Raw genomic sequence first — 23980 nt, forward strand, 5'->3', positions numbered from 1 at the left:
TAGATGGGGTCATCCAATAGGTTTAGGATCAAACGGGGAAATGCGCTCCTGGGACGGGTTTGCAGTCCACCGGGTTGGGTCCAGCGTGATCAACGCCAAACGGGTTAATGCGCTGTTGGGAAGAGTTTGACGTCCAACGGGGAGGGTCCAGCGTGTTGGGCTTCCTCATCCAACCGGTTCGACGTCCAACGGGTTGATGGGTTCATCTAAAAGGGTTCGGGTCCAATGGGTTAATGCGCTCCAAGGACGGGTTCGACATCCAACGGGTTTGGGTCCAGCGTGTTCAACTCCCAACGGGTTAATGCGCTACTGGGACGGGTTTGACGTCCAACGGGTTGGGTCCAGCGTGTTCGACTTCCTCATCCAACGGGTTCAACGTCCAACGGGTTTGGGTCCAGCGTGTTCAACTCCCAACGGGTTAATGCGCTCCTGGGACGGGTTCGACGTCCAACGGGTTTGGGTCCAGCGTGTTCAACTCCCAACGGGTTAATGCGCTCCTGGGACGGGTTTGACGTCCAACGGGTTGGGTCCAGCGTGTTCGACTTCCTCATCCAACGGGTTCAACGTCCAACGGGTTTGGGTCCAGCGTGTTCAACTCCCAACGGGTTAATGCGCTCCTGGGACGGGTTCGACGTCCAACGGGTTCGACGTCCAACGGGTTTGACATCCAACGGGTTTGGGTCCAGCGTGTTCGACTTCCAACGGGTTAATGCGCTCCTGGGACGGGTTCGACGTCCAACGGGTTCGACGTCCAACGGGTTTGACATCCAACGGGTTTGTGTCCAGCGTGTTCGACTTCCAACGGGTTAATGCGCTCCTTGGACGGGTTCGACATCCAACGCGTTTGGGTCCAACGGGTTTGACTTTCAATGGGTTAACGGGTTTGCGTCTAATTTAACCGCCTATCCTGACCTCACTGCCCACCCCTGTCTCTAGCCTCACTCTTTGTCAACCCTAACCCTGACTCTGACCACCTCATCCTCCCCCCGAGCGTCTACCCTACCTCTTTGTAACCCTGACCCTGACCCATTATCATATGGGATGATACTGTTTGAAACTGATCCTTTGAACCTGATCTACTTTCTCTCGATGTTATATCCCTTTACCCTCTGTCTCTTGCTTCACCTGCCTTTATATATATATACATCTTTCATCCTCCTGTGGTGCCTCTCACCCGTGATGTGCCCCTCACCCATGATATCACTTGACCTCTGTACCCTCTGACTCCATCTTCCCCCTCTCTGCCTCCTGATATATCCCTCGCAGCCAACAAAACATCTCCACCAGCTGGTTGTGCTCGATGCCCTGCCCCTCAACCTTCTGTCCCAAAAATTCAATCACCGCCTCCTGATCATCTGCATCCACATTGAACTCTCTCAGCCGCTGTCTCCACGCCTGCTTCATCTGCCCTGCATGACACCCATACACCATCATTGCTACCGTCGGGATCAAAAATCCCCTGTACGGACACTGCCTCTGTGTCTTCCAGCTGTTGCATATGGACTGCGGCATCCCGCATCGGAAGCACCCGGAATACCGTGTGTATTTGATCTTGCTCCGCACTGTCATCATCCATCTCTTCGCCTCCTGGCTCTCCTCGTGGGGACACTGGTACAGCTCATGGTCAAACTCCCGCTTGCCACTTGCACATATCAAACACTGATCCTTCCACCTCTGCGCCTCTTCCACTAAAACCTCCTCATCCATCAATGCCCTCTGCCCTCGCTGCTGGTGTGTGATGATGAACCGGCCTCGACGGACATCCTGCTTGTGGAATGTCTGTCTGGTTGTTGATGGGATGCCCCTGGTGTCTTCACTGATTTCACTTGACTCTTGCTTGTTCCATTGACCCGGGCTGCTCCCGCCTGAAGTTGAAGCTTCATTCTTGGTGATGCTTTCATTTATGTTGTCGTCTGTGCTCTTGCTCACACTTCTGGCCATTCTGGGACTGCATGTGCCGTTGAATCTGATGTGGGTTTCACCCTGCTGGCTCTCCATCTCTGACTCCTGGCTGGTTTCATCCTCGCTGGAGTCATCCTTGGCTGTTGCTCTTGAACTGTAGCCTGGACTGGGTGTGGGCGTGGGCGTGCCACCTGGGCTGGGGGTGAACACGGCCTCCCTGGCCTCCCACTCGGCATCGCACCCGTCACACTGGGACTCCCCTGTGTGTCGATCACCGCAGTGCCGTCTCATGTAACCCTCCACTTCCCCGTCCAGGTACCGGTCCAGCACCACCCGTCGACATCGAGCCATCGGTTCATCACCCTCCTCACCCCCTGCCTGCATGTACCGCTCAACCAGCTTCTGGTCCAGCAGTGATGGTGCATCCTTTCTTGACCATATCATTGCTGCACTGATACCCTCGGGCTCAATGATGATGGCTTCACTGGCCTGTCCATCACGCCCTGCACGCCCGCTCTCCTGTCCATAATCCAGCAATGATCGCGGCCGTCCGACGTGGATGATGCTGCGGATGTTGGGGATGTCGATGCCCATGCCCAGTGCACTTGTCGCCACGATGACCTGGTATTGACCTTGTCGGAAACGCTCCAGTATGCCGGCCTTGTCGATCTGGTGGTGGTGATATGCCTCGCACCCCAATGCGCTTGCCATCGTCGTGACCTGATTCACCGTCTGGCAGTACACCACCCCCTTGCCTTCTCCCGTCCGTCTCATGCGGTCCTGGATGAACCTGACCACGCTGGGTGCTTGAAACCATCGGTTGAGCCCACCGTACTCTGACCCTTCAATGATGGGTTGCCACACTCGGTATGCCACATTTGGACGGCATGTCCGCGCCCGGAACAATGATATGTCCGCTCGGGTGCAGTGCATGCGGGACCACAGCTTCTCCTCCTCACCGGGTGGCAGTGTGGCCGTCAGCAGCACCATCTGTGTCTTGGCCGCCATCAGCTTGCCGAGCTGTTGCATCTGGGGCCGGAAGTTGACCTGGTCGTTGAGCACCGTGTGGCATTCATCGATGACGATCCGGTCCAGTCGGTGGTTCAGCCGCTGTCGGTTCAAAAATGTGATGAAGTCCTCGCTCAATGCGGACTCGGGTGTCACCAGCACCATCGATGCTTCATCGGGCGGTCTTCGGCTCTCCCACTCCACACATGATATCCCCAGCTCCTCGCACCTCCGCTGCATGTCCCCTCGCAGCGCCACCAGTGGAACCACCACCACCGTTGTTCCCCCGGGTGCAACCCACGCGGGCAACATGAACATCATGCTCTTCCCCCCTCCGGTTGGCATGATGGCCACCACGGGACTTTCACCGTCCTGGATGGCCCGTATCGCTGCCGCCTGCACCCCTCGAAACTTCAGTGCCTTGTCACCCATCATCCGCTGCAGCTCGGCCTCCATGTCGGTCTGCTGCAGCTGAAATCGACGCTCCATACGCCCCTCCTCGGCCTCTGTCTCCCATGGTGCCCGCTTGCGTTTTCCCAGCACCGCATCCCTCGTCGTCTTCTCGGTCGTTGCCGACTCGAACCCTAAAAACCGGTGCCAGTCTGTGCTGCTCAACCGGAACATCTCACGGCGCCGGTGTGTGGTCCCGGCCTGCTCCGTGATCCCTCGTGCGTACACCATGCCGGCCACGTGTGATGTGTGGGCCGCTTGCATGTCTGTGATCCGTCCCAGCCATTCCTCGGGGTCCATGGGTTCATCTTCATCTCCATTGCTGCCGGCCACCTGCTCCTCCTCTTCCTGCTGGCTGTTGTTTTTGAACGCGCTGGATGGGCGCATGAACTGCCTGCTGATCGCGATGGCGATGTTCCGGTATGCTGCCAGGTTCAACCCCTGACCATGTAGCCCGATGCGGGTCTCCCGTTTCAACACCTCCCGGAAACGCTCGGACGTCCAGGCCCGCCCGTCGGGGTCTCCTCCCCACATGTATGCCCCCCGTTGGTTGGCGTTCTCCTCTTCTGGATTTCCCTCTTCCTCTCGGATCCGTCGTCGATACTCCTGCAGCCGCTGGGCGAATGGGAGCACCAGCCATAAATACCACACCACCAGTTCCCCGACCTCCCTTGGCAGATACCGGTGGATCACCTTGATGTCGTTGGATGCATGAAACCCCTTGTGGTACCGCGTGACGAACACCACCATCCCATCCTCTATGAATATGTTGCGGTGGCCCCCGTTCTCGGTGTTGATGTGTCGGACGCTGAGCAGCTCGGGCGCCCGTGCCGGTTGGCCCGCCGTGACATGCACCGCCACGCTCAGCTTCTCCCGGAATCTCACCACCCAGCGCAGGTATGCGTTGATCGCCTTGATTGCCAAACGGGGCCGGTCGCTGTGCTCTCGCTGGATGAACCGCCGCTGCATCCCGGGCTGTATGCGCATCTGCTGCATCAACCACTGTGCCCCATCCACCGGCCACCGCGTGCGGCTGTCCTTTAAAAAATTCCACCCCGTCCCTCCCTGGGTGGGGTCATCCCGCATCGTGGACCATGGGATGGCTGGTGGCTGCTGTCCATTCAGCTCATTCTCAAACAACAACTCCTCCCGCAGGATCCGCCTCGTCGCTCCCACCAGCCCGTGTGTGAAGCCCCGGAAGTCGCCCATGGTGAAGTGCATGTCCTTGTACAGCAGCTCATCCCCTCCCATCCAGCCGACGTGGCCGGGTGTGGTGTTGCTGTAGTGCACCTTCAATCCATACGTGCGCAGGTCCAGCATCCACTGCATGGGACTGTGTGTGCCGCGGACCATGAATGCCTCCATGAACAGCTCAAGCCATTCCTGAAACGATCGCTGCTTTCTGTTGTTTGAAGTTGACCCGCCGATGGATATCGTGGCCGGGGGATCATCGCTGCGTGGGGACGATGTGGGCGGTGATGATGGGGGGTTGGAACTGGCACTGGTCCTGCCGCTGTCACTTTCATACCCTTCATTCTGGTTGCCTGTGAACGTGTAATCCGCCTCCTCCATGGGGCTCACCACGGCCCACTCTCCCACCATCTGGCTTGCTTGGTTCCTGGCCAGCATGTCGGATGCATTGGCGTCCAGTCGCAGCGCCTTGTGCACCACCATGAACCGTGCCACCTTGATGATCCGTGACAACATTGGTGGGTAGCTCTCCGCGTCGCACCATCCATACTCCCCCCGTCCCAGCACCGCCAACGCGTCTACCAGCGCGCACTCATAATCCTCCACCTGAACCCGCTGGTTCAGCAGCTCAATGCAAAAATCCAAACATGCCATCTGGATCTTGGTTGATTTGAACTTATCTTCTTCTTCTGACTGGGTATCTCTCTGTCCCTTCTCCTCCTCCTCTTCTTCTTCCTCAGTCATCTGCTCATCCATGGGGTCTGGGCTGATGGGGTGTCGCTGGTCGGCTCCCTCTGTGGTGGCTACCTGCCATAATACCCTCCATGTCTTGCGCTGCCGTGGTGTGAACCGGTACTGTGGGCTCGTCCATTCATGCTCGACCTGCGTTCGGGCGAAAAACATCAACATCTGCTGCCATGGCCTCACGTGCTCGGCGATGCTCTCCTCGTCCATGTACGCCTGCAACGGGGTGTGCCGGGTCTGGTGTCGCTCTGTGCGGATGGCCTCGATGCGGACGAAGTGGCCCAGCCGTGTGATGACTCGCTGGCTGGTACGGGCAACCTGACCCATGGCCTCCCAGATGGCCCTCGCGGCCAGTTCATCTGGGCACGTGGTGTCATCGTCGGGCCGCTGGACGCAGTTGACCAGATCATTGGGTGCGATGTTGGTCAAGTACACCGGCCATCTGGTCCGCCGCAGCCATGGGTTGGCTTCATCGTGCTCCCCGGCCTGGATGACATTGCTGGTCTGCCGTTGCTGTTCCTGGTAAAATCGCTCCAGCTCATCAATGGCCTGGCTGGCTCTGTTCTGGTCTGGCGTGCCGGTATGCTCAGTAGTCTCCTTAGTCTGGATCTGTATGTAGTGGGAGCCCTTGCGCGATGCAAATATCTGCTGGAACTGCACCTTCTGGCATGATCTGTCCACCTCATCCTGTGCTGCCGTACGCTTTTGTGGCGCTGTACGGCCACGGCTGGGATATGGCGACCAGCTGTGCTTGTTCTGCCAGTGCTTGCGCATGGTGTTCATGTTCCCTGCCACATACTGGCACTGGGGATCCCGCTGGCACCTGTAGCCATCTTGAATGGGTAGTTCCGGGATTGGTTCATTCAGTATTGTGGGCAGTGTTAACTGTGTAGTATCTCGAGCCACATTGTCCCACTGTTCAATGTTCTCCTTTATCTGCTGAACCACCGCATGCTTTAGCTGATGGGCCTTGCCTTTCAGATGCCGTTCAATCTCTGTTGGCCACACAGCGTGCTTGCACCGGCGGCATATGATAATGAGGTATGATTCACAGTGGATAAATAATCGATGTTCCATGTCGATGTTGGGTCTGTCTTGTGCATTGAATATATATATATTTCCTTCATTCAGTGTCTTTGTGTGAAACTTGACAGATCTGATCTGGTGTGAATGTTTGTTTTTCTGTGTTTAAAATCACTCCAGAATGAAGCCTTTCAGTTTTCTTATATGTTTTGCTATTTTTATTTACTTTGTTGATCCTGCACCGCTTTGCACCGCTCCGTTGCCTGGGTGAAAATATATATATTTAGTTGGGTCTGGTTGGGTTGGTGGCTTACCCCATCAAACATCGCACCTCAACTTATTGACTTTGACACCACAATGTAACCCCTTCCCGACGGAATTATCGCTTTTAATTTGGATATGTTGTATTTCATATCCACTACGGCCTACATGCAAAGTTTGAAGTAATGGGGTGGCTGGCTGCCGCGGAAGGGAAGGGAAGAGGGAGCTCGACTGTGACCGGGCCCCACTGCGGGCACGCGGAGGCGGGAGCGGGAGCACGCACGGGCGGCCAATCAGGGACGGAGAAAATCGGACGGGGGCGCGTCGGACCACGCACTATGTAGAACTTGGATAGTTTAACCCTAACCCTATAACCTTCAACGGGCATGTCCAGCGGGTTTGACTTTTAAATGGTGTCATCCCACTGGTTTGGGTCCAACGGGTTAACGGGTTCGTTCAGCGGGTTCGACTTCCAATGGTTTCAACGTCTCAACTTCCAATGGGTTGCCAATTGTAAAGAGCCTCACTTTGCAAATTCAAAAGAATGTATATTTGCTCCCAAATCAGGAAAGCCATCAGTACAGACAAATAACTCAGTCTCTACTGATGTAAATGATAGCAATAAATAAAAAAGAAGGAATTCTCAACTCTCTGAATCTGCTATCTCTGAATCTTCTGCGAGGCAAAAAATTAGATCACAGAAGTCACCAAGAACCTCTGTTCAAACAAAATAAGGGATACACATATGCAGAATATGATAGCAGTTGAAGTTGTGAATAATAGATTCAGTTTGTTATCTGACTCTGAATAAAGAGAAATACTTGTTAATATTTGTGTAATGTTAGAAAAACAACAAAAAAATGTTAAAAGCTCGACAAAAATCACATTTCTCGTCCGTAGGTTGGTGCAAAATTAGCGTGGTTTCAATTAGTGTATGGAATTCTGCACCGGCGCCCTGGGCATAACCAATAGAATCCTATATGATTTTATATGAATAATAATTGGTCATTTAGATCCACTGATTGAAGATCTCATGTAGATCTTAAGAATGTGTATGGAATTCAACATGTTTGAAGCCCTGCCTGTCTGCCTGCCTGCCTGATTCTCATATCTTCTCCCACCTATCCCCCTACCCGCGAATATGGAACCCCCCAAACCTGCGAATGTGGAATCCACTGAGAAACCTACTAAATCCAATGGTGAGTTCCTTATATTAATCAATTCAAATAACCTAGCTAACTAATTCATTCTCTAGTTTATACAAAAACATCAAGAAAATGAAAACAGTCTGTTGAGAAGGTTATTGCAGAACTTCCACCTCTAGAATCAGTGAAATTCCACTCAATATTGCCTATCTCATGAGATTCAATTTTCAATATTTCTGCAAATATCAATATCAGCAGTTCATACATTCTGTTTATCTTATTCTTCTCTGAGAAATGCTTTTAAAATATCAGTAATTCTACTAATCTCTATGCAAAATTAAAGAGAGATACCAGAGATACTGATGATGAAGCTTCAGAGCTTTCAGAAATGAAAAAGAATGAGAAAGCTCAAGATATAGATATAGAGATTTCTGAAATATCTATATTCTCAAAGCTTTCTATTCAGCAATGTTCATGGAAAAATATCAATTCAGCAGAGATAAAGGTCTTTATAAGCATTCTTCTTTCTATGAAAGTTCATAAATTCCATTGAATTGATCTATACGGGCAGAATGAGCTGAAACAAGACTCTATTCATTCCATTCAATTCTATATGACCCATATGCGTTTTGAACAGATTAAATGATATATCCGTATATCTAACCTTCATGAGGCCCGCCGCCCGGAGGTCAAAAATAAGAATTGATGGTATAAGATAGAGTCATTAGCTACTAAGTTTCATATGGCATGTTGAAAATACTATACCCCTGACTCTAAGATTTCCATTGATGAGATCATGGTTAAATATTTTGGATGGAGTCAACATACATACAAGATGTCTAATAAACCAATTCCTTGAGGATATAGATATTTGGCCTAGCAGAACATGACTATTTATGATCTTTTTCCTGATCTAGCTGCTGGCAGGGTATAATGTCTATGTTTCAATTCTCTATGTTAACAAAACTGAATCTATGGTGGTGAATCTGGTGAAGCGGCTTTCTATGGTATCCACACCGAATACACCGAATACCATGCCGAATGCCACCCCTAATATCGACTCTAATATCACCCATAATATTGGCCCTAATATCAACCCGAATATCACCCCCCCGAATGCTACACCGAATGCCACATCTAATGAAATCTCTATCTCACAGCTGGTCACATCCTATTCAATTGAAATGGATAACTACTTTACATCAGTTCCTTTATTCAAAGAACTACGTCAACAGGGGTATGGAGCATGTGGAACCACTCATTCAAACCAGGTTCCAGCAGTACTAGATGAGCTTTGAGAGCATTCAAATTCCATACTCTGAAATACTCTGCATGTCATTGAAAAAGAGAATGTTCTCTGTCTTGCCTGGCAAGATAATAATATGGTATTGGCACTAACTACGATTCATTCATTGGACGCAGTTATTGAATGTACTTGTAAATGCTCAGGGGAACTCTCAATCAATGTCAATATTGTTAGAAAAGTCTTTAAAGGTCAATCACAAAAGAAGCTGAAAATCCCATTGATTATAGGTGATTATAATCATCATATGAATGGGGTACATCTAGCAAATCAATACTGAGCAGCATATACTAGTCATAGAGTCATCTATCACACCTGGCTTTCTATTCTCTACTGACTTATTGATTCCGCAGCTATTAATGCATACCGGCTTCAATATCTATATATGAAGCAGCAGAGGATTTCAGTGAAGGATCTTTCTTCTCATATAAGCTTTCATGAGAAGCTTTACCAGGAACTCTTTGAATTCACATCTAGGATTCATGATAATCTATCAAGGGAATGATCAAATTCTAATCTAAATCATCAACGGATTTCACTTCCAAAGCAGCGTGTTTGTGCCTGGTGTCAATATAAATGAAAGATTGGCCAGCAGAAATATAAAAAGATAGGGAGATCAAGTTCTGACTGTTCAGAGTGTCAAAATACCCTTTTATGTTTGAAAACTCAATGTTGGGCGGAATTTCATAGTATATCCTAATATCTATTAACGCGGATCCTTAATTAGGGTTTATATATAACCCTAATACCAATGAATACTCAAAAATACACTGATTATTCAATGAGATCTCGTATAATATACACTAATGAAACCACGCTAATTTTGCACAAACCTACGGACGAGGGGATAGTTGAAGCCTCATTCTTGGTGATGCTTTCATTTATGTTGTTGTCTGTGCTCTTGCTCACACTTCTGGCCATTCTGGGACTGCATGTGCTGTTGGATCTGATGTGGGTTTCACCCTGCTGGCTCTCCATCTCTGACTCCTGGTTGGACGGGTTTGACGTCCAACGGCTTAGGGTCCAGCGTGTTCGACTAATGTTTGTTTTTCTCTGTTTAAAATCACTCCAGAATGAATCCTTTCAGTTTTTTTATATATTTTGCTATTTTTATTTACTTTGTTGATCTAGTAACCCTAACCGCTCCGTTGCCTGGGTGAAAATATAGATATTTAGTTGGGTCTGGTTGGGTTGATGGCTTACCCCATCAAACATCGCACCTCAACTCATTGACTTTGACACCACAATGTAACCCCTTCCCAGCGGAATTATCGCTTTTGATTTGGATATGTTGTATTTCATATCCACTACGGCCTACATGCAAAGTTTGAAGTCAATTGACTCCGTGGTTGATTTGACGTTCAACGTCTGAAACCAAATGGAATGTACGTCCAATCTGCCCTGCTCTGATTGGTCGGTTTTCTAACCCTGAATGGAATGGACGTCCATTCCACCCCCACCTGTTGGATAGTGTATTCTTGAGTTGATATATATATATATATATATATATTCTTTGAAAATGAAGTATAAACACACTTCACTCGACAATGATAATTTGCTCTAAATTTAAGTTTTGTAATGCTTCTAAGCAATTGCAGATCAATACTTAAATGTATGATGTTAATTTCTGTCTGATTGTTATTTCGCTGATCTGTGACAGTTTTGATGATGGTAGTTGCCCAAGGGGGAAATATATATATTTAATATTGATAACTCTGCAAAACAACTTATCTACTTTAATGTTGTAATAATATGATTTTCTGATGAAATTATGACTTGAAATTAAATATCATACTCTTTATATATAATATAACTGGCTACTGAAGTTTAAGGTCTGGTTGTGATGAGTTGTCTATGAAAATATAATATTATACATTTTATAACGGAGGTGAAACGCTGATTTGTATTGAAATTTATAAAGATGACAGCTAGCTGCTGAAGTTGGAAATCTGGTCATAATGAATTGCATGAGAAAAATATATATCTTTAATCATTTATAGCTCTATGTTGTCATCTATTTCTACTGTTACATATGATGGCTGCTGTTTTTGAGCCTTTCTGCTAACGCTCTTTTCCATGTTCCGTGCCCGCTTTCGCACCCCTGGGCCTGGGTTAAACCCCAGGAATTCATGATTGCATGAGAAAAATATATATCTTTAATCATTTATAGCTCTATGTTGTCATCTATTTCTACTGTTACATATGATGGCTGCTGTTTTTGAGCTTTTCTGCTAACGCTCTTTTCCATGTTCCGTGCCCGCTTTCGCACCCCCGGGTTAAACCCCAGGAATTCATGCCACTCCCGGCTGACAGCCTGGTACCGCACACGCCGTTCCTCAATGTGGCCTGGTGCCTCCTGCAGCCCCCGCGCATATACTGTACCTGCAGCCCAGGATCCATGGCCTGCCTGCTGGTCTACTGCCGCATCATCTGCCTCATATTCCCGCTTGAACCCTCCACAGGACAGGTGCATACGCGAGATGGCAATGGCGGCATGCCGCCAAGGGATTACATTGAGCTTGGTCTGGAGGTGTGTCTTTGCCTCGCGCTGAAGCACCACCCGCAGCCGGCTGCTGTCCCACGGTCCATGCCCCCGCGGCCAGAGAAATGGTGACCGCAGCCCCCCTTGGCTATCACTGTCTCCATATGCAAGCCGCTGGACCGCCCGCGCGAAAGGTAGAATCAGCCAGAGGTAGTACACCACCAGCTCACTGACCTCTGCTGGCAGATAGCGGTGGATGATCTTTGTGGAGTTGGTCATGCTGTAGCCTTTGTGATAGGTTGTCACCATGCTCACCAGCCCATGTTCAATAAAAATGCTGCGGTGGCGGCCGCAGACCGTGTTACTGTGCCGTATGCTGAGCAGCTCTGTGGCCCGCGCAGGCTGGCCCCCAGTGAGATGAACCACAAGAAGCAGCTGCTCAAGAAATCCATCCACCTGCTGCAGATAGTCATCTACCACTGCTGTGTCCCAGACCACCTGATGATCAGATGGCCGTACAGCTACCCACTCTGCCCGGAGCCTGTCTGTTGTGAGGACTCGGTCCAGCAGCCATCGCTCCCCTGTGGTTGGAAGGGCCTTGCAGTTCTGCGGTGCTCGAAGGAAGTTCCAGCCGCGCTGATTGTTTGTAGGGCTGTCCGCCAGCTGGGCCAGCACCAGGCGTGGCACTACCACCTCCCGTGCTTCCTCTTCATGAACAAGAAAGAGCTGCTCAAGCTTGTGCTGTGTCAGCTCCACCTGCGTGCGCACGAAGCGCCGGAGCCCTGCTATGCTTAGATGCAGCTCTCTGTAGCTTAGAGTCTGCTGGTCATCGCTCCAGTAGACATACCCTAGACTCGTGGTGGTGTTCTGCACTCGCTTGCCGAATGTCCGCAGCCGGGTCACCCAGCCAAAGGGGGCAGCCACTCCTGGGAGGAGGAAGCGTTCACGCATGGCATCCAGCGCATCTGCAGGGTGCTCCACCTGCCCATCCTCGGCCATCTGAACTGCCTGCTGTACCACCAGCATCTGTGCCATGAGATATGAGAAGGGAAGAGGAAGAGGGAGCTCGACTGTGACCGGGCCCCACTGCGGGCACGCGGAGGCGGGAGCGGGAGCACGCACGGGCGGCCAATCAGGGACGGAGAAAATCGGACGGGGGCGCGTCGGACCACGCACTATGTAGAACTTGGATAGTTTAACCCTAACCCTATAACCTTCAACGGGCATGTCCAGCGGGTTTGACTTTTAAATGGTTTCATCCCACTGGTTTGGGTCCAACGGGTTGACGGGTTCGTTCAACCGGTTCGACCCCTGAACACCCCTCACTCTAACCCTGACTCTGACCACCTCATCCTCCCCCCCAGCCTCTACCCTCACTCTTTGTAACCCTAACCCTGGCCCATTATTGTATGGGATAATGCTCTTTAAAACTCCAATATTTTTGAACCCCCCCCTCTACCTTCTGATATAATCGTCCAGCGTGCTCGACTTCCAACAGGTTGATGGGTTCATCCAACGGGTTCGGGTCCAATGGGTGAATGGGCTCCTTGGACGGGTTTGACGTCCAACGGCTTTGGGTCCAGCGTGTTCGACTAATGTTTGTTTTTCTGTGCTTAAAATCACTCCAGAATGAAGCCTTTCATTTTTTTTATATATTTTGCTATTTTAATTTACTTTGTTGATCTTGCACCGCTTTGCACCGCTCCGTTGCCTGGGGTGAAAATATAGATATTTAGTTGGGTCTGGTTGGGTTGATGGCTTACCCCATCAAACATCGCACCTCAACTCATTGACTTTGACACCACAATGTAACCCCTTCCCGGCGGAATTATCGCTTTTGATTTGGATATGTTGTATTTCATATCCACTACGGCCTACATGCAAAGTTTGAAGTCAATTGACTCCGTGGTTGATTGGACGTTCAACGTCTGAAACCAAATGGAATGTACGCCCAATCTGCCCTGCTCTGATTGGTCGGTTTTCTAACCCTGAATGGAATGGACGTCCATTCCACCCCCACCTGTTGGATAGCGTGTTTGACGTCCAACGGGTTTGACGTCCAACGGGTTTGGGTCCAGCGTGTTCAACTCCCAACGGGTTAATGCGCTCCTGGACGGGTTTGACGTCCAACGGGTTTGACGTCCAACGGGTTGGGTCCAGCGTGTTCAACTCCCAACGGGTTAATGGGCTCATCCAACGGGTTCGGGTCCAATGGGTTAATGGGCTTCTTGGACGGGTTTGACGTCCAACGGGTTGGGTCCAATGGGTTAATGCGCTCCTTGGATGGGTTCGACGTCCAACGGGTTTGACGTTCAACGGGTTTGTGTCCAGCGTGTTCGACTTCCAACGGGTTAATGCGCTCCTGGGACGGGTTTGACGTCCAACGGGTTTGACGTTCAACGGGTTTGTGTCCAGCGTGTTCGACTTCCAACGGGTTAATGCGCTCCTTGGACGGGTTCGACGTCCAACGGGTTTGACGTTCAACGGGTTTGTGTCCAGCGTGTTCGACTTCCAACGGGTTAATGCGCTCCTTGGACGGGTTCGACATCCAACGGGTTTGGGTCCAGCGTGTTCAACTCCCAACGGGTTAATGCGCTCCTGGGACGGGTTCGACGTCCAACCTGTTAATGCGCTCCTGGGACGGGTTTGACGTCCAACGGGTTGGGTCCAGCGTGTTCGACTTCCTCATCCAACCGGTTCGACGTCCAACGGGTTGATGGGTTCATCCAACGGGTTCGGGTCCAACGGGTTAATGCGCTCCTGGGACGGGTTTGACGTCCAACGGGTTTGGGTCCAGCGTGTTCAACTCCCAACGGGTTAATGCGCTCCTGGACGGGTTTGACGTCCAACCGGTTTGACGTCCAACGGGTTGGGTCCAGCGTGTTCGACTTCCTCATCCAACGGGTTCGACATCCAACGGGTTTGGGTCCAGCGTGTTCAACTCCCAACGGGTTAATGCGCTCCTGGGACGGGTTCGACGTCCAACGGGTTTGACATCCAACGGGTTTGGGTCCAGCGTGTTCGACTTCCAACGGGTTAATGCGCTCCTGGGACGGGTTCGACGTCCAACGGGTTCGACGTCCAACGGGTTTGACATCCAACGGGTTTGGGTCCAGCGTGTTCAACTTCCAACGGGTTAATGCGCTCCTGGGACGGGTTCGACGTCCAACGGGTTCGACGTCCAACGGGTTTGACACCCTAACGTCCAACGGGTTTGACTTCCAACGGGTTTGGGTCCAGTGTGTTCAACTCCCAACGGGTTAATGCGCTCCTGGGACGGGTTTGACATCCAACGGGTTTGTGTCCACCGTGTTCGACTTCCTCATCCAACGGGTTCGACGTCCAACGGGTTGATGGGTTCATCCAACGGGTTCGGGTCCAATGGGTTAATGGGCTCCCGGGACGGGTTTGACGTCCAACGGGTTTGACTTCCAACGGGTTTGGGTCCAGTGTGTTCAACTCCCAACGGGTTAATTCCCTCCTGGGACGGGTTTGACGTCCAACGGCTTCGACGTCCAATCGGTTTGGGTCCAACGGGTTTGACTTTCAATGGGTTAACGGGTTTGCGTCTAATTTAACCGCCTATCCTGACCTCACTGCCCACCCCTGTCTCTAGCCTCACTCTTTTTCAACCCTAACCCTGACTCTGACGACCTCATCCTCCCCCCCAGCCTCTACCCTCACTCTTTGTAACCCTACCCTCTGTCTCTTGCTTCACCTGCCTTTATATATATATACGTCTTTCATCCCCCTGTGGTGCCTCTCACCCGTGATATCACTTGACCCCTGTACCCTCTGACTCGATCTTCCCCCTCTCTGCCTCCTGATATATCCCTCGCAGCCAACAAAACATCTCCACCAGCCGGTTGTGCTCGATGCCCTGCCCCTCAACCTTCTGTCTCAAAAATTCAATCACCGCCTCCTGATCATCTGCATTCACATTGAACTCTCTCAGCTGCTGTGACACCCATACATCATCATTGCCACTGTCGGGATCAAAAATCCCCTGTACGGACACTGCCTCTGTGTCTTCCAGCTGTTGCATATGGACTGCGGCATCCCGCATCGGAAGCACCCGGAATACTGTGTGTATTTGATCTTGCTCCGCACTGTCATCATCCATCTCTTTGCCTCCTGGCTCTCCTCGTGGGGACACTGGTACAGCTCATGGTCAAACTCCCTCCCGCTTGCAATTTGCACATATCAAACACTGATCCTTCCACCTCTGCGCCTCTTCCACTAAAACCTCCTCATCCATCAATGCCCTCTGCCCTCGCTGCTGGTGTGTGATGATGAACCGGCCTCGACGGACATCCTGCTTGTGGAATGTCTGTCTGGTTGTTGATGGGATGCCCCTGGTGTCTTCACTGATTTCACTTGACTCTTGCTTGTTCCATTGACCCGGGCTGCTCCCGCCTGAAGTTGAAGCTTCATTCTTGGTGATGCTTTCATTTATGTTGTCGTCTGTGCTCTTGCTCACACTTCTGGCCATTCTGGGACTGCATGTGCCGTTGAATCTGATGTGGGTTTCACCCTGCTGGCTCTCCATCTCTGACTCCTGGCTGGTTTCATCCTCGCTGGAGTCATCCTTGGCTGTTGCTCTTGAACTGTAGCCTGGACTGGGTGTGGGCGTGGGCGTGCCACCTGGGCTGGGGGTGAACACGGCCTCCCTGGCCTCCCACTCGGCATCGCACCCGTCACACTGGGACTCCCCTGTGTGTCGATCACCGCAGTGCCGTCTCATGTAACCCTCCACTTCCCCGTCCAGGTACCGGTCCAGCACCACCCGTCGACATCGAGCCATCGGTTCATCACCCTCCTCACCCCCTGCCTGCATGTACCGCTCAACCAGCTTCTGGTCCAGCAGTGATGGTGCATCCTTTCTTGACCATATCATTGCTGCACTGATACCCTCGGGCTCAATGATGATGGCTTCACTGGTCTGTCCATCACACCCTGCACGCCCGCTCTCCTGTCCATAATCCAGCAATGATCGCGGCCGTCCGACGTGGATGATGCTGCAGATGTTGGGGATGTCGATTCCCATGCCCAGTGCACTTGTCGCCACGATGACCTGGTGTTGACCTTGCTGGAAACACTCCAGTATGCCGGCCTTGTTGATCTGGTGGTGGTGATATGCCCCGCATCTCAATGTGCTTGCCATCATCGTGACCTGATTCACTGTCTGGCAGTACACCACCCCCTTCCCTTCTCCCGTCCATCTCATGCGGTCCTGGATGAACCTGACCACGCTGGGTGCTTGAAACCATCGGTTGAGCCCATCGTACTCTGACCCTTCAATGATGGGTTGCCACACTCGGTATGCCATATTTGGACCGCATGTCCGCGCCCGGAACAATGATATGTCCGCTCGGGTGCAGTGCATGTGGGACCACAGCTTCTCCTCCTCATCTGGTGGCAATGTGGCCGTCAGCAGCACCATCTGTGTCTTGACCGCCATCAGCCTGCCTAGCTGTTGCATCTGGGGCCGGAAGTTGACCTGGTCGTTGAGCACCGTGTGGCATAACCGTGCCACCTTGATGATCCGTGACAATATTGGTGGGTAGCTCTCCGCGTCGCGCCATCCATACTCCCCCCGTCCTAGCACCGCCAACGCGTCTACCAGCGCGCACTCATAATCCTCCACCTGAACCCGCTGGTCCAGCAGCTCAATTCAAAAATCCAAACATGCCATCTGGATCTTGGTTGATTTGAACTTATCTTCTTCTTGATCCGTGACAATATTGGTGGGTAGCTCTTCGCGTCGCACCATCCATACTCCCCCCGTCCCAGCACCGCCAACGCGTCTACCAGCGCGCACTCATAATCCTCCACCTGAACCCGCTGGTTCAGCAGCTCAATTCAAAAATCCAAACATGCCATCTGGATCTTGGTTGATTTGAACTTATCTTCTTCTTCTGGCTGGGTATCTCTCTGTCCCTTCTCCTCCTCCTCTTCTTCTTCCTCAGTCATCTGCTCATCCATGGGGTCTGGGCTGATGGAGTGTCGCTGGTCGGCTCCCTCTGGGATATGGCGACCAGCTGTGCTTGTTCTGCCAGTGCTTGCGCATGGTGTTCATGTTCCCTGCCACATACTGACACTGGGGATCCCGCTGGCACCTGTAGCCATCTTGAATGGGTAGTTCCGGGATTGGTTCATTCAGTATTGTGGGCAGTGTTAACTGTGTAGTATGTGGGCAGTGTTAACTGTGTAGTATCTCGAGCCACATTGTCCCACTGTTCAATGTTCTCCTTTATCTGCTGAACCACCGCATGCTTTAGCTGATGGGCCTTGCCTTTCAGATGCCGTTCAATCTCTGTTGGCCACACAGCGTGCTTGCACCGGCGGCATATGATAATGAGGTATGATTCACAGTGGATAAATAATTGATGTTCCATGTCGATGCTGGGTCTGTCTTGTGCATTGAATATATATATATTTCCTTCATTCAGTGTCTTTGTGTGAAACTTGACAGATCTGATCTGGTGTGAATGTTTGTTTTTCTGTGTTTAAAATCACTCCAGAATGAACCTTTCAGTTTTCTTATATGTTTTGCTATTTTTATTTACTTTGTTGATCCTGCACCGCTTTGCACCGCTCCGTTGCCTGGGTGAAAATATATATATTTAGTTGGGTCTGGTTGGGTTGGTGGCTTACCCCATCAAACATCGCACCTCAACTCATTGACTTTGACACCACAATGTAACCCCTTCCCGACGGAATTATCGCTTTTGATTTGGATATGTTGTATTTCATATCCACTACGGCCTACATGCAAAGTTTGAAGTAATGGGGTGGCTGGCTGCCGCGGAAGGGAAGGGAAGAGGGAGCTCGACTGTGACCGGGCCCCACTGCGGGCACGCGGAGGCGGGAGCGGGAGCACGCACGGGCGGCCAATCAGGGACGGAGAAAATCGGACGGGGGCGCGTCGGACCACGCACTATGTATAACTTGGATAGTTTAACCCTAACCCTATAACCTTCAACGGGCATGTCCAGCGGGTTTGACTTTTAAATGGTGTCATCCCACTGGTTTGGGTCCAACGGGTTAACGGGTTCGTTCAGCGGGTTCGACTTCCAATGGTTTCAACGTCTCAACTTCCAATGGGTTGCCAATTGTAAAGAGCCTCACTTTGCAAATTCAAAAGAATGTATATTTGCTCCCAAATCAGGAAAGCCATCAGTACAGACAAATAACTCAGTCTCTACTGATGTAAATGATAGCAATAAATAAAAAAGAAGGAATTCTCAACTCTCTGAATCTGCTATCTCTGAATCTTCTGCGAGGCAAAAAATTAGATCACAGAAGTCACCAAGAACCTCTGTTCAAACAAAATAAGGGATACACATATGCAGAATATGATAGCAGTTGAAGTTGTGAATAATAGATTCAGTTTGTTATCTGACTCTGAATAAAGAGAAATACTTGTTAATATTTGTGTAATGTTAGAAAAACAACAAAAAAATGTTAAAAGCTCGACAAAAATCACATTTCTCGTCCGTAGGTTGGTGCAAAATTAGCGTGGTTTCAATTAGTGTATGGAATTCTGCACCGGCGCCCTGGGCATAACCAATAGAATCCTATATGATTTTATATGAATAATAATTGGTCATTTAGATCCACTGATTGAAGATCTCATGTAGATCTTAAGAATGTGTATGGAATTCAACATGTTTGAAGCCCTGCCTGTCTGCCTGCCTGCCTGATTCTCATATCTTCTCCCACCTATCCCCCTACCCGCGAATATGGAACCCCCAAACCTGCGAATGTGGAATCCACTGAGAAACCTACTAAATCCAATGGTGAGTTCCTTATATTAATCAATTCAAATGACCTAGCTAACTAATTCATTCTCTAGTTCTAACAAAAACATCAAGAAAATGAAAACAGTTTGTTGAGGAGGTTATTGCAGAACTTCCACCTCTAGAATCAGTGAAATTCCACTCAATATTGCCTATCTCATGAGATTCAATTTTCAATATTTCTGCAAATATCAATATCAGCAGTTCATACATTCTGTTTATCTTATTCTTCTCTGAGAAATGCTTTTAAAATATCAGTAATTCTACTAATCTCTATGCAAAATTAAAGAGAGATACCAGAGATACTGATGATGAAGCTTCAGAGCTTTCAGAAATGAAAAAGAATGAGAAAGCTCAAGATATAGATATAGAGATTTCTGAAATATCTATATTCTCAAAGCTTTCTATTCAGCAATGTTCATGGAAAAATATCAATGCAGCAGAGATAAAGGTCTTTATAGGCATTCTTCTCTATATGAAAGTTCATAAATTCCATTGAATTGATCTATACGGGCAGAATGAGCTGAAACAAGACTCTATTCATTCCATTCAATTCTATATGACCCATATGCGTTTTGAACAGATTAAATGATATATCCATATATCTAACCTTCATGAGGCCCGCCGCCCGGAGGTCAAAAATAAGAATTGATGGTATAAGATAGAGTCATTAGCTACTAAGTTTCATATGGCATGCTGAAAATACTATACCCCTGACTCTAAGATTTCCATTGATGAGATCATGGTTAAATATTTTGGATGGAGTCAACATTACATACAAGATGTCTAATAAACCAATTCCTTGAAGATATAAGATATTTGGCCTAGCAGAACATGACTATTTATGATCTTTTTCCTGATCTAGCTGCTGGCAGGGTATAATGTCTATGTTTCAATTCTCTATGTTAACAAAAACCAGATCTATGGTGGTGAATCTGGTGAAGCGGCTTTCTATGGTATCCACACCGAATACACCGAATACCATGCCGAATGCCACCCCTAATATCGACTCTAATATCACCCATAATATTGGCCCTAATATCAACCCGAATATCACCCCCCCGAATGCTACACCGAATGCCACATCTAATGAAATCTCTATCTCACAGCTGGTCACATCCTATTCAATTGAAATGGATAACTACTTTACATCAGTTCCTTTATTCAAAGAACTACGTCAACAGGGGTATGGAGCATGTGGAACCACTCATTCAAACCAGGTTCCAGCAGTACTAGATGAGCTTTGAGAGCATTCAAATTCCATACTCTGAAATACTCTGCATGTCATTGAAAAAGAGAATGTTCTCTGTCTTGCCTGGCAAGATAATAATATGGTATTGGCACTAACTACGATTCATTCATTGGACGCAGTTATTGAATGTACTTGTAAATGCTCAGGGGAACTCTCAATCAATGTCAATATTGTTAGAAAAGTCTTTAAAGGTCAATCACAAAAGAAGCTGAATAACCCATTGATTATAGGTGATTATAATCATCATATGAATGGGGTACATCTAGCAAATCAATACTGAGCAGCATATACTAGTCATAGAGTCATCTATCACACCTGGCTTTCTATTCTCTACTGACTTATTGATTCCGCAGCTATTAATGCATACCGGCTTCAATATCTATATATGAAGCAGCAGAGGATTTCAGTGAAGGATCTTTCTTCTCATATAAGCTTTCATGAGAAGCTTTACCAGGAACTCTTTGAATTCACATCTAGATTCATGATAATCTATCAAGGGAATGATCAAATTCTAATCTAAATCATCAACGGATTTCTCTTCCAAAGCAGCGTGTTTGTGCCTGGTGTCAATATAAATGAAAGATTGGCCAGCAGAAATATAAAAAGATAGGGAGATCAAATTCTGACTGTTCAGAGTGTCAAAATACCCTTTTATGTTTGAAAACTCAATGTTGGGCGGAATTTCATAGTATATCCTAATATCTATTACGATCCTTAATTAGGGTTTATATATTACACTAATACCAATGAATACTCAAAAATACACTGATTATTCAATGAGATCTCGTATAATATACACTAATGAAACCACGCTAATTTTGCACAAACCTACGGACGAGGGGATAGTTGAAGCCTCATTCTTGGTGATGCTTTCATTTATGTTGTTGTCTGTGCTCTTGCTCACACATCTGGCCATTCTGGGACTGCATGTGCTGTTATCTGATGTGGGTTTCACCCTGCTGGCTCTCCATCTCTGACTCCTGGTTGGACGGGTTTGACGTCCAACTGGTTTGGGTCCAGCGTGTTCGACTAATGTTTGTTTTTCTGTGATTAAAATCACTCCAGAATGAAGCCTTTCCGTTTTTTTATATATTTTGCTATTTTTATTTACTTTGTTGATCTTGCACCGCTTTGCGCCGCTCCGTTGCCTGGGGTGAAAATATATATATTTAGTTGGGTCTGGTTGGGTTGATGGCTTACCCCATCAAACATCGCACCTCAACTCATTGACTTTGACACTAAAATTTAACCCCTTCCCGGCGGAATTATCGCTTTTGATTTGGATATGTTGTATTTCATATCCACTACGGCCTACATGCAAAGTTTGAAGTCAATTGACTCCGTGGTTGATTGGACGTTCAACGTCTGAAACCAAATGGAATGTACGTCCAATCTGCCCTGCTCTGATTGGTCGGTTTTCTAACCCTGAATGGAATGGACGTCCATTCCACCCCCACCTGTTGGATATAGAGGCTGCTTTATCATCTCATACTAAAATATGTAGAAGTTTCTATATCTGTGGTGTTGGCCTTAGCCTGTCAATGTGGTACTAGAAGCAAGATCGAATGAGTGTTCCCGTAGGTTAGTTGCTTATAAGTATAGCCCTGGCGTACGAGCTTTCCAAAACTCATAAGATTAACCTCCAATTTGGGGACGTGCGGACGTCCTGCAGCGGCAGATTCGCTCCTTCTACTGGTATATCCACCTTCCCTATAGCCGTTGCAGGAGCCGTCGATCCGTCGGCCATCTCCAATATGACATTAACCTTCTGCGGCACTATCGATATGAGATCTTTGCAAGGCGTAGCGTGAGCTCCTGATCCGGAGTCCAGGACCCAGGTATCTTTGCCAGTTTGGCCAGTAGAATACGCCTTCTCTGTCGTATGGAATACTTGCTCAACGACATTATGAACCGGCGCAGGGCCTGTACCATCCTTATCTTTATCCTTACCTCCGCCGCGGTTAGTAGGGCGTTTTTCAGGAAATTTCGACCAGCAATCTGTTTGAACGTGGCCAACCTTTTGGCAATGATAACACGCTTTGGCAGCGTTATTACCTTTCTTCTCCGGCTTGGCAGAATTCTTGTCCTTGTCCTCAGAGACCTTCTCCTTCTCCTTATCCTTTTTATCCTTCTTATTGGAATCTTGGGCGTTATTCGTAGGGGTCTTCCCATCAAAGGTAGGAGGTTCACCAGCAGCTGGCAATCGTAGGAGAATATCTCGACATAATCCCATGAAATCGTCTTCGAGCGTTCTGGCGTTCTCATCTTTCTCTATTGCGTCCATTCGGTTCTTTATAAAAGAGGACCAACCTTTGCTAACCCCCGTAAGGAGTCTGTCGAAAAACATGAAATCTTCAACATTATATCCTAAGCGGATATAATCAGTCCTAATTGCGATCAAACGTTCGATAAACGCGCGATCAGAACCCTTTGATTTCGACGTCATCTCAATCAATTCTTGGAACAGGCGAGTCCTGCGAACAGCAGGCCTCTCAGCGAAATTATCTTCTATGACAGACCATAGAGAATAAGCAGATAGTTGGGACTCCTTGGGTATAATAAAGTGAGATTTGGCCTGCGGGGCGATCGCAGACCACATGTAGTTGTATAGCCAGATATTCCGTTCTGACCAAAAACGTTGCATATCCTTGCTGGCATCCTCGTCAGGACTAATTTGCTTGTCATTAAGAATGTCATCCGTTTCAGATTGCCTCGCTGCGAGGAGGATCTCTTCTTTCCACATTGGGTAATTCGCGGAGCCAGTGAGTACGATAGGCTTCTTGATAGGCCTTACCTGATCCCTGAATTCACCAAGGATCTTTACTATTGCAGACGTTCTACCTTTCCGTTGAAGATAATTCGCCAAATCTGCACTGAGCTCTTCATTACTGACAGAGGATTCACCCCTGCTTGCTTTCATTCGTTCGACCTCGTGCTGAAGCCGAGCTATTTCTAATCTCATACGAGTCTCCTCACTCACAGAGCCAGAGCCAGCGCTCTGGCCACCCGTATTGCCTGACATCTCGTTGATGCCTTCAATCGGATCCTCAAATTCTTCGTTCGATTCGTTCGATTCGTTTTGCTCGTTCGATTCGACGATCGTGTCGTCTGGTTCGAAGGCACCAGGGGTCGCCTTGCGGTTCGTCACCGGCGTTGGCAAGGGTCCTCTGGGCTCTGGCGTTTCGTTCTCAGGAGTTTGTTGATCACCTCGCCTTCTTCTTGGAGGAACGTACTCCTGCGTCAAATCAGGCGTTGAACCCGATCTGAGATTAACCATGGATTAAATTATCATAAGAGCGTCTAGGCACGCGTTAACGAAGCGTGGAGACGTAATTAGCACGTTATTTTGCAGCTTTTCGTTGCGTAGAGGGCACTCATAACCTCATAGAATGAACGTTGTTATGTATTAAAACTAAC

General features: G+C 48.9%; 9 protein-coding genes across 9 annotated transcripts; 3 read left to right on the forward strand and 6 right to left on the reverse strand.

The window, feature by feature from the left end:
• Positions 1 to 1200: 1200 nt before the first annotated feature.
• Positions 1201 to 6372, reverse strand: HCAG_01410 (conserved hypothetical protein; the record flags this gene model as incomplete). The annotated part of the gene is made up of 1 exon (XM_001544313.1): positions 1201 to 6372. The coding sequence occupies one exon, from the start codon at positions 6370 to 6372 to the stop codon at positions 1201 to 1203; it is 5172 nt and encodes a 1723-aa protein (XP_001544363.1).
• Positions 6373 to 6764: 392 nt separating this feature from the next.
• On the forward strand, positions 6765 to 6923 carry HCAG_01411 (predicted protein; the record flags this gene model as incomplete). Its single annotated transcript, XM_001544314.1, has 1 exon — positions 6765 to 6923. One exon carries the CDS (start codon positions 6765 to 6767, stop codon positions 6921 to 6923), a length of 159 nt encoding a protein of 52 aa, XP_001544364.1.
• A 1835-nt stretch (positions 6924 to 8758) lies between these two features.
• Positions 8759 to 9261, forward strand: HCAG_01412 (predicted protein; the record flags this gene model as incomplete). The annotated part of the gene is made up of 2 exons (XM_001544315.1): positions 8759 to 8961; positions 9258 to 9261. The coding sequence occupies 2 exons, from the start codon at positions 8759 to 8761 to the stop codon at positions 9259 to 9261; spliced, it is 207 nt and encodes a 68-aa protein (XP_001544365.1).
• Positions 9262 to 9801: 540 nt separating this feature from the next.
• On the reverse strand, positions 9802 to 10476 carry HCAG_01413 (predicted protein; the record flags this gene model as incomplete). The annotated part of the gene is made up of 3 exons (XM_001544316.1): positions 9802 to 10063; positions 10248 to 10341; positions 10455 to 10476. The coding sequence occupies 3 exons, from the start codon at positions 10474 to 10476 to the stop codon at positions 9802 to 9804; spliced, it is 378 nt and encodes a 125-aa protein (XP_001544366.1).
• A 715-nt stretch (positions 10477 to 11191) lies between these two features.
• Positions 11192 to 12736, reverse strand: HCAG_01414 (predicted protein; the record flags this gene model as incomplete). Its single annotated transcript, XM_001544317.1, has 1 exon — positions 11192 to 12736. The coding sequence occupies one exon, from the start codon at positions 12734 to 12736 to the stop codon at positions 11192 to 11194; it is 1545 nt and encodes a 514-aa protein (XP_001544367.1).
• Positions 12737 to 13607: 871 nt separating this feature from the next.
• On the reverse strand, positions 13608 to 14057 carry HCAG_01415 (predicted protein; the record flags this gene model as incomplete). The annotated part of the gene is made up of 1 exon (XM_001544318.1): positions 13608 to 14057. The coding sequence occupies one exon, from the start codon at positions 14055 to 14057 to the stop codon at positions 13608 to 13610; it is 450 nt and encodes a 149-aa protein (XP_001544368.1).
• A 1623-nt stretch (positions 14058 to 15680) lies between these two features.
• On the reverse strand, positions 15681 to 17638 carry HCAG_01416 (predicted protein; the record flags this gene model as incomplete). The annotated part of the gene is made up of 3 exons (XM_001544319.1): positions 15681 to 17156; positions 17289 to 17329; positions 17605 to 17638. The coding sequence occupies 3 exons, from the start codon at positions 17636 to 17638 to the stop codon at positions 15681 to 15683; spliced, it is 1551 nt and encodes a 516-aa protein (XP_001544369.1).
• A 2656-nt stretch (positions 17639 to 20294) lies between these two features.
• HCAG_01417 (predicted protein) lies at positions 20295 to 20797 on the forward strand (the record flags this gene model as incomplete). Its single annotated transcript, XM_001544320.1, has 2 exons — positions 20295 to 20497; positions 20794 to 20797. The coding sequence occupies 2 exons, from the start codon at positions 20295 to 20297 to the stop codon at positions 20795 to 20797; spliced, it is 207 nt and encodes a 68-aa protein (XP_001544370.1).
• Positions 20798 to 21514: 717 nt separating this feature from the next.
• HCAG_01418 (predicted protein) lies at positions 21515 to 23840 on the reverse strand (the record flags this gene model as incomplete). The annotated part of the gene is made up of 6 exons (XM_001544321.1): positions 21515 to 21592; positions 21675 to 21711; positions 21781 to 21874; positions 21988 to 22054; positions 22227 to 22486; positions 22514 to 23840. 6 exons carry the CDS (start codon positions 23838 to 23840, stop codon positions 21515 to 21517), a joined length of 1863 nt encoding a protein of 620 aa, XP_001544371.1.
• Positions 23841 to 23980: the final 140 nt, after the last annotated feature.

Source organism: Histoplasma capsulatum, genomic scaffold, assembly GCF_000149585.1.
Source record: "Histoplasma capsulatum NAm1 scaffold_1 genomic scaffold, whole genome shotgun sequence".
NCBI lineage: Eukaryota > Fungi > Ascomycota > Eurotiomycetes > Onygenales > Ajellomycetaceae > Histoplasma > Histoplasma mississippiense.